At 35.4% G+C, this 10,066-nt stretch overlaps 1 protein-coding gene and 1 long non-coding RNA gene across 2 annotated transcripts; one reads left to right on the forward strand and one right to left on the reverse strand.

The window, feature by feature from the left end:
- Positions 1 to 1,040: 1,040 nt before the first annotated feature.
- On the forward strand, positions 1,041 to 3,894 carry LOC139812717 (uncharacterized). Its single transcript, XR_011731928.1, has 3 exons — positions 1,041 to 2,696; positions 3,032 to 3,153; positions 3,765 to 3,894. It is a non-coding gene; the product is annotated as an uncharacterized lncRNA (long non-coding RNA).
- A 1,970-nt stretch (positions 3,895 to 5,864) lies between these two features.
- Positions 5,865 to 9,788, reverse strand: LOC139812716 (uncharacterized). Its single transcript, XM_071777760.1, has 2 exons — positions 8,831 to 9,788; positions 5,865 to 8,715 (listed from the first exon to the last, which is right to left on the reverse strand). The coding sequence occupies exon 2, from the start codon at positions 8,682 to 8,684 to the stop codon at positions 7,497 to 7,499; it is 1,188 nt and encodes a 395-aa protein (XP_071633861.1). The 5' UTR covers positions 8,685 to 8,715; positions 8,831 to 9,788; the 3' UTR covers positions 5,865 to 7,496.
- Between the last annotated feature and the right edge of the window lie 278 nt (positions 9,789 to 10,066).

Genomic DNA, 10,066 nt, shown 5'->3' on the forward strand with positions numbered 1-10,066 from the left:
TTTCGCCCGTGAGAAATTGTCGGGATTATTTCGCAAAGTATTCGTTTGTGAGTACTCTTGACTCACGAGTACTCACAAACGAATATTTTGCGAATACGAGTCGTGAGTATTCGCTTATATAAAAGCTTATATGTTCTCCAAGAGAATCATTGGTCTTAAATATATGATTTTACTCAGAATCGAGAATCGCGCGCATGTTAATAGAACGAATGTAATAGAACTTAATTAATTATTGATCATTAGATTTAAATAAACTATAATAAAGAAACTATAAATCGATCTAAAAACGATGAAGGAATGGAAAGACCGATGATGGATAACGCAACATGTTAGTTACCTTCTGCAATATATGTCTGTTCCTGTTTTATCATGAAGCGGTCAACGCAAATGTTTTAAAAATCTTTAGTATCCAGATCGTTTTAACAATAATATAATTTTTTCTATCGGAAATAAGTTGGCGCTGGAATATTTTTTAATACGATTGCTCCTTCAGAATCAAGAATTGTTCCCCTTTCAAAATTTTCATTTTTTTTTAATATTTAAAATAAAAAAAAATTTATAATTTTCACTCAAAAACATTTCTAATAGCTTTGTGCAACTAAAGGCTGATTTATGATGGCCGTAACCGTTCATTTAAGCCGTAAGCTCTAAGAAATTGACCAATCACAGTCGATTATTCTTCTCACATTCGACTGTGATTAGTCAATTTGCTTAGGGCTTCCGGCTTAATTAAGGGTCGACAGGAGTAACACTACCGACCTCTGTCGGGTTGCTTAGCTGCGAGTCCGTATTTTATTTATTATAAATTTTTTAAGAACCAAAATGGAAAATCCGGCTCTGTACCAGCTTGCGGCTGATCTTACTGATTAAAACGAGCATAAGTTTAATGAGATTCGTTAATTAATTTGGCTAAAATTTGGGATAACCGTTCCTAAGCAGCTTTGCAGCTCTAAGCAAGCCTGAAAAAGCTGCTTAGAAAAGGTTATCCCAAATTTTAGCCAAATTAATTAACAAATCTCATTAAACTTATGCTCGTTTTAATCAGTAAGATCAGCCGCAAGCTGGTACAGAGCCGGATTTTCCATTTTGGCTTTTAAAAAATTTATAATAAATAAAATACGGACTCGCAGCTAAGCAACCCGATAGAGGTCGGTAGTGTTACTCCTGTCGACCCTTAAATCAACGGTTACAACCATCATAAATCGACCTTAAGCAGGGCACACACACTTTTCGTAGAACGTAACAGTAAGTTTCGACCAATCGCGTTGCTCAATTCTTACTTCTACGTTTACAGACGGCCGAATTCCGTTCCGTTTTTTCTACGTGGGACTGCACCCTTATTTAATTATTTTATTTCAATAGCGTAGTTTACACCAATCACTTGATACGCGTTTTAAATAGTAAATAACTATAGTAAATTATATATATATATTATAGTTTTATTATTGGTTGATCAACTCAAATATATAATATTTGATACGCGTATCAAGAGATCGGTGTAAACTAGGCCAATGCACGTGCATTAATACACGGCTTCCGATAGGTTGAAAATCTATTGCCTGTGCTATTCTCTGCTCCTATTGCCTGTACCTTTGGATTGTGTTTACGCCTGAAAGACATCAACCAATCAAAATCCTCTATTTCTAACAACAGAATAAAAATAAAGAATTTTGATTGGTTGATGTCTTTATCCATTATGCATTATGTGTTATGCAAAAGTCTATGCTTCGGCCTTTAATTTGTTAGTTTTTAAATAAAAATGCAATAAATTATGAAAGTAATGATGAAGAAATGCGAAGCAATTAAGGAGCAATCGTTTTATATGGACTATACTTGCAGAAGACTATGGAAAGTAATGTTTTTCCGAGAAAATAAATGGCTTTTTGCTAAAATATCATATAAAATTAGTTATATAAATGGAGCGATTGAATATCCCAACAGAGCAAGCGAAGAATAATTATTCTACTAAAAATTAATATAACTAACATTTCCTATTGATTTTTCCCTAAGAGTTTTTTTTGAGATATAGTTATAAACAATAGAGCTGTTATATTACGTTTAAATATTCCCGCCTTTAGTTGCCGAGCCATATAGTTACAATAGGCGGCCGATAGGTGGCAACGTCGTCACTGGTCGTCACTTGTGAAATGATAATATTTATTAATTTTTTAATAAAAATGCAATAAATCATTAAAGTAATGATGGAGCAATAAAAAGTAAGGAATCATTTTTAATTTTTAGGAATAATCGTTTTGTGCTGGATTTAATTGCACAAAGAAGCTATGTTTTTTAAATAAAAATTATAAATTGTACATTTTTCGTAAATATTTAAAATAATATTAATTTTAAAAGAGGAGAAATTCTTGATTCTGAAGAAGCAATTAAGAAGCAATCGTTGAAGTATTGTTCATTAAAAAATATGAACTTCCAGCGCCAACTTATTTCGGTATTTTTTCTTATTTCGATCTGTATAGTCCTCGGTTGGTATTCATAGAAAGATCGGCCCGGGCACATAGGCCGGTATTCATAGTCGGTTCTTATATTTAAGGGGATCCTAAAGCCGTTTGTATTACCGACCAAATTCTATATCTGTCCTTGTATAGACAATGATGATAGACAAGGATAGACATGGTTATAGGTTATAATTTCTTCGAACGTCTCATTTTTATTCCAGGCTTTCAATCTCAATTTCAAAGGTACGTTATTGTTTGTGCACGTCTTCTGAAGGGTGGGAACATTTCATTTCGTACATATTACTTATACAACTGTTTATATTAGAAAATGAGGTAACAGCATTTTTAATTTTTTTCAATTATTACTAATTATTTTACACCCTTTTTTCCCACCCTTCATTAGTACCTATACTTTATTCCTGTAAAAGGATTTTGCGATCTATAAAGCCGTTTCAAAATTAGACCTTTGACTGTAATTGTAAAACGAATTGTATATACATTTCTTATTCTTTTGGTGCATTATCGGTTTTTACAATAAATATCCCCACCGCTCGGCTCTCTGTAACTCTCTGTTCCAGGTTCCAGATCTGGGTGCACTCTGTCGCCGACCCCTGGGCGTACCTTGTCTCCCGCGTCTGCGCAGATGTTCCAAGCAGTATTGGATACTATGGCCGGTATTCATAATCAGATCTTATTTCAAGTATGTAAAAATGTGATAATATTAATATTGAGTGTTTCGTCAATCAAGATATTTATTTTATATTTCTATAATTAAAAAACTTTATGTATGATGTAAATTTCAGTTGCACTAGTACAAAGTATTGCAAACCTAATTAAATTTTCTGCGAGATTGTTGTCATTCTTGTAGAAAATAATTTTCTTTTTTTTACATGCTCTTAAAATCTCGATGAATTCCAAAATTGCGCAAAACGGCATGAAAATGCTATGTAAAGTACTTCGAAAACAGCAATTTTTGAAATTATTCTTTTAAATAATATCCTACCTACATATACATATATATTGTTATGCCCGGGACACACTCGTGCTCCGCACACTGCCACTCGCGTTGGCGCATTTCCGAACTCGCGGAAATAAAAAGAGAAAACTAGCGGAAAAGAACTGCTTTATTCAGCAAGTTACAGAACGGTCCATTTTGTACTTTAGTAAGCTTTATTCAGTAAAGTACAAGTTCATTCGGTTCAAAGTCTTCGCTTCCACAATCTTCATAGCGTTATTCAACCAATCGTCGCATCAAGGGGGACGTCGCGACTTGCGACTTCTTCTCCGGCATCTTTTTTTTGTTTCTCGCAGGAAGAGAAGAAATGCCTCGCACACCTCCGGGGGCCGGCCACACCGCAGTATGTGGGGCTTGCACCCACTAAAACTCCTCTCTCTAAATACAGCACAAAAGGACTACAGTCACGATACGTGGACAACGAGGCACTACATCACGTGGCGAGACAGTCCACACGCACAAATGATAAAAACACGTAAACCGTAAGACTAGGACCACACCCAGTAGATCAATCCCAGAGGAGCTTCAATCTAGCGAGGGAAATCATTCTTAGTCGAATGGCAAAGACACACCTGCGCTGCCATTCGACCGCTTCGGGGAGGCCTCATGATAATAGCCTGCACAGGCCTATTGCATAGTTAAAATATGTGAAATCACGTGATATTAGAAAAAGTTGTTTGAAATGTCGTTAAAAGTTTCTCTAGACAATTTGTAATTCGCGTCAGAATTTAGAGTAAAATTTCATATATAATTCATATAAAATCATTTCATGTATAATTTTTATGCGCTGTAAGTATAATGCAAGAAACAATTAAGTGGGAATTGAAATACACTTATCTATCAAATATACATACACGGAGAAAATTTTATAGTAAATATTACTATGGTGTCGCACTAGCTGCGGACCATCGAGGAATTTCAAGTTAAAATACTATAATTATTGTTTTAAAAACGATTAAATAACGTAATTTTTACCATAAACATAGTAATTTAACTTAAAATTCCTCGATGGTCCGCAGCTAGTGCGACACCATAGTAATATTTACTATAAAATTTTCTCCGTGTACATATATTAAGATATGTACATGCATTATTATAGATGATGTATTAGGAAATAGAATTCTGATAATATTTAAGGATGTTCTGACTATACAATCCCGGACAAAAGTTACTTCAATTTGAAATTGGGTGAAATTCTATGCTTTTGTGAGTTAAGACATGCATCATATGTATTTATATCCGTGTAAAGGACTTAAATAATGCTAGTTAATATGATATTTAGCACCACAAATAAATATATATTTGCACATTTTGCAAATTTTATGATTGTCAGCAAAAAACTTTGGACGTGAATTTCACCTGAAACAAATTTTGAGAACTGACAAAACGTAACGTCTATTAGTAATATTTTATGTATACATCAAATAATACTTGAAAACGCATAAGATGTGCAAAAAAATGTTATTGACATAATATTTACCTTTCTAGCCCTGTATATCATAACATATTTTCGGAATTTTGCATTGCTTTTTCATTAATAACTCAAGAACGCGTTAGTAAATCAATATCAATTTTTTTTTAAAAACGTTACTCAGTATTTTTTTTACTCACAAACAAAGTTTCAGAATATTATTGTCAATGATGCTTTCTTATAATTTTGTTTATATAAGTGGGAATATGCTGCTATTCCATAACGACTCATGCAAAATTGAAAGTTAAATAACTCGTAAACCGGTTAGGGAATTGATTTGAAATTTTACATACGTGGTCAGATAATAAATAGAAGCAATATTTATTTTTTATATTTTTTTTTCTTTTTAATTTGCTCTTAAATTCTAAAGTACAAAGTTATCACTAAAAAATTAAAAAAGTTACAAAAATTAAAATATCAAATAAAATGTCTACATCGACCGGAATCAAGTATTATCATTAAAATACAAGAAAATATAATCGAATTGTCCTAATTAATTTTCGCTCAATTTCTTATAATATTTCCGCAATTTCTTATAATAGTAACGAAAATTTATATGTGAGCGCTGATTACAAAATTCTATGCAATACAAAACTGGAAACTGTTACTGGAGTCGTCGAGTATACGTTCGGAAGATATACGCAAAACCAAGGAAAGAGATTTCGCGTTAAGCGCGCGATTTATGTTTGCTAGAATCGTTCTAGTAATATATCTCGATAAAGGGTCTTTATGTGCAATAATCATTTTGCATAAAAAGATATCCAATTATTTGAGATTCGCTTTGCACTTGCCTCTCCATCAGCTTCTACATTAATATAACAAATTTTATTAATAGAATAGAGTGGAACTAATTGAGCATAGGGGCAAGTTGGGCGACGCAAATATATCTCAGTGAACAAAACACATATGAACATGTCAATACGCGCTTAGAAAAGTGACAACATTTCGCTATATACTTAAATCTACGTTCGGCCGTCAGTTAGTGAATATATGTGATTTGTTTCTTTTGTACAGAAGGCGTCATTAATGCCTTCCTAGCTGTGTTCTTGCAATTTCTATAGTGCACGTTACATGTACTATGGTTCAGGTGGAAGGCATTAATGACGCCTTCTGTACACTGAAAGTAAAATTATCATTTCGTTATAGTTATTGGTCTACAATCTACATATGGTAATTAAAGTGACTATCAAAAGTCTGGTAAATCTTTTTGACATAAGTAAAATTGTGCTTCCTAACTGTAATGTTCAACTTACTGTTTTATTTATGGTTTTTTCGTTATAACAAAATATTTCAACCGATACTGGTATGGGGCTAGTTGGGCAAAGAAAGTGTCCCAACCAACTAATAAAGATTTCCTTTTTGTAATTTTTATTAAAGAGGTTAATTTTTATTTTTATTTTATTTTTGACGATTAAATATTTTGAAAATTTTTATGTTTAATTTTTGTTGCAAGAAGTTAAGTGTTCAGTTCAATTTTTGTTGATTAAAGCATTTTGTACTTAGATAATTCTATTGATTTTTTAAAATAATATGTAACCTTATTAACCTTGTTGTCTTTGTTGTATGTAACCTTATTGTCTTTATAGCTCAATTTACTCCTATAGGTGCCTCAATATGCCCCATTTACTCTGACTCTTTGTATTCAAAACGAATTTTTTTTCTATTTTTTCTTTTCTTCATTAATTTCTGATTTGTAATTAATATGATAGTAATAAAAATATTTAATAATATAAAAGAGGAACGCAAAAAATATATCTTACGTAAAAAATCCATCTTCCATTAGACAAAGCTTTTACTATGGTAAGTCAACAAACCTTCTAAGGTTTAATCCAATCTAAGATTTTCTTTTATACGTTTCCTCTTTCAATTTTTTTGTCATTGCGCGCAATCCGGGTCATTTCCATGTCGTCATAAATTTCTAAACATAAAAGTAACTACCGTAAGAGGTAGAAAAATATAGGAAAAAGTGCACTTGCGGGACCTCTGAACAACGCTGTGTCCGCATTTCGTCAAAAACATTCAGCAAGACGCTAATAAAACAAGGAGGAGTGAAGTAATAAATGGCGGATCCATCATATCTATACTAATATACATATATAATATGTACATATACGATTATACAGATCCGTTATTTATTGTCTCATTCCTTGTGCACCGCGTACGCAAACGCTTTCTCATATAAGGTAAAGGTACCGATACCCGGACATGTACCTATATCCGGACACCTTTATTATTTATAAGTATAACGCGAATTAAAATCAAAGATAAAAGTATTTTTTTTGAAACTTTTTTTGATACTTCAGTTATAATATCCAAACGTTTATTTTCATAAATTTATATTTTTTTAAAGGTATCCAGGCACAGATACGTGTCCAGGTATTGGTACATTTCCTATGCTTAAGTGTCCGGGTATTGGTACCTTTACCTTACACAAATGTACACACAATCTCACACACGTATTTACCTACATACGTGTATACAAAATTTTGTACAATTCTTTCTATACGCAAATTTATTTGTAAGTTATTCACGCACGTCACTTTCTCCGCAGTTTCAGTTAGCTGGTACCGTTACTATTTTCCTTCGATTCCGCCCAGTTCGACATGCTTCTTAAAATACCATTTATCTGAAATACTTGGTGGAAGGTACAGACGGCAGATCCATATTTTTCTAACCAATCTGCGAATTTAGTACCGTACTCTAACATGACAGCAAATTCCGGCGGAAGGGAGTTTTCAGATGTTTTGTTGTCAACATGATCGACATTACTATTATTATTGTTCATCGCATTATTGGCTAGTATTTCTGCAATACTACACTCTGACTGTCCGGCACCTGGCTGACGTAATATGTCATCAAGTTTTTTACAGTCTTCGGATGATTTTGAATTATTCGCCACACTGCCGCTGTTCGCCGATGTTGATGGCATGGGAAAGGTACGATTGTTCGTCGGTTGGGAGATGCTCCCGGACAGTTTTTCCGCATTCGGTGATTGGTTATTTTGTCTGCTCGCTGTGACTCTCGGCTGTATCTTCGCAGTGAATGTAAGTTCATGAGCGTACTTCATTCTTACGCCGTTAATATGTACATTGCTAGTAAGCAATTTATTCGTCATTGACATCATCATTGTGCTGCCCATTCGAGCCACTGTCGACATGTTATTCATGTTAATTGTAGCGGCAGCGGCAACGAATGTCAAATTGTTATCTATTTTTGGTCGCTTTGGCGCTGGTCCGGCCTCAGACTCCTCGTTGACTCTCTCTGCAACTCCACAAGTCGACATTCCCATTGTGTTTTGGGTTGGCGTTGACTGTGACGTATGATCGTAGGTCCCCGCAGTTCTTGCATTATTTAATTGAGCGCGGATTTTGTCTTCCGCCTTACACCATCCGCGTAGAGTCGATTCGGAGATTCCGAGCATTCGTGACGTATCCGCTTTGGATCTTCTATCGCGCACCATGTCGATAGCAACCAATTTTTGTTCTGGACTGTACATCGTCTTCTTTCGTTTGCCCGTGGATTGCGATGATTCATTCCGCGGCATCGTTTGCAATATAGACGATTGGCTGGTGCTAGGACCGGGATCGCTGACGTTTAGAGTATTGTATCTTGACAAGTCGTAATTTGGACAATAGTTTAAACTAAGCTGTTGACGCTCGCAAGTTTGTCTACAGTCCCTCCGATCCGTATCTCTCGGCGTTTGAAGGAAGGGAGCCAAGGCTTCTCCTGCTTGTAATTGATTCATGTTGCTGTCCTTCACAATGACAATCCGGTACCTGGATTTCGTCAATTTTTAGACTCGCATTATTCGACTTATTCTATTCCCGAATCGTGCGTAAAAATACATAAAAAAAATTTAATTATCGTTCGTTTCGAGATCGATATACGCACACAAAGTTTCTCTCCAGACGACGAACACGAAGATGATTTGTCAGTTCTTCTCCTCTCCTACACGTCCTCTTGCCCTTCGTCGAAGCAAGGCTCTGCCGTCATTGGCTGGCTTACGCCACTCCACTTCTGGTCCTCTCCCGTTAACGACACTAGCGTAAATAAAACGGATTGGTGCTCCTCGGCTCGGCGCTCCTCTCCGCTCCACGGTTGCGTCTTTAGCCAATCCGTACTGCGCGTAGAATACGATATTAAGTATTGCTGTAGAATGGCATGAAGGTGGTAGTCGGAGCGTGAGCAAGATAGACGAAACGGATAAAATGGAGATGGCAAGAGCCACATACGTTCTGCCCGTCTACGTTTGCGTTTACGTCTCTAGACCAGTCAAAAAGTAGCTGCTGGCGCGTGCGATTCGCGATTTCCGTTCTGATTGGTCAAAAGACGTAGACGCAAACGTAAACGCAATCGCCAATCGCTAGTGTGATGATACGGGCATTCTGGGCCGGGCAAAATTCGCGAACGCGACGCGTCACGACCGCGTAATACTCCGATGGATTCGCATCGTCCGTTTCGCGTCTGACTTGCGTTCTTTCTCTGCATTCGCAATGTCTGATGAGTTTCTCGTCGCCTAGTCGCATCTTTTGCAAGCGAGATTGAGCACAATCACAAACAAAAGGAGGAAAACACCGATTACGCCATGTTCTCGCGTTGTCGCGAGATATATATATGTATATGTATATATATCTTCCGGAAGTATGTTCCGGGACTTTTATTTTTGATATCGGTATATTCCGGGACATTTGGCAGTTTCCAGGACTGTCCTGGAAAAAATTCATGTCCTACGGCAATTTTCGGGACAGTTTTTTGAATCTGATTACATATATATGCGTTATATTCCAGGACTGTACATTTCAAAAAACGTAAACAGTCCCGGAACATATCTCTGGACCTACATATATATATATATGTGTAAAACGTATATATATATACGTATATATATATATATATATATATATATATATATATATATATATATATATATTCCAACGTTTTACTACGCGCCGATCACAGCCGGACTTGAAACACAGTTGTCGTTGGAACATTAAAAAACCCTTTCCCTCCCCACAATTAAATCGACACGATCGTGTGGGGTACCTTGTGACATAAGCTTATAGACAGGTTAAATAGGTTATAACGTAATCTATATGTCTATTTTGGTATTCTGCAGATTATAAGAAG

This window comes from Temnothorax longispinosus, chromosome 5 (assembly GCF_030848805.1).
Source record: "Temnothorax longispinosus isolate EJ_2023e chromosome 5, Tlon_JGU_v1, whole genome shotgun sequence".
Lineage (NCBI taxonomy): Eukaryota > Metazoa > Arthropoda > Insecta > Hymenoptera > Formicidae > Temnothorax > Temnothorax longispinosus.

Bases quoted from the DNA above. Each gene is read 5' to 3' on its own strand.
- LOC139812716 (XM_071777760.1), bottom strand. From the start codon at position 8,684: ATGAATCAATTACAAGCAGGAGAAGCCTTGGCTCCCTTCCTTCAAACG.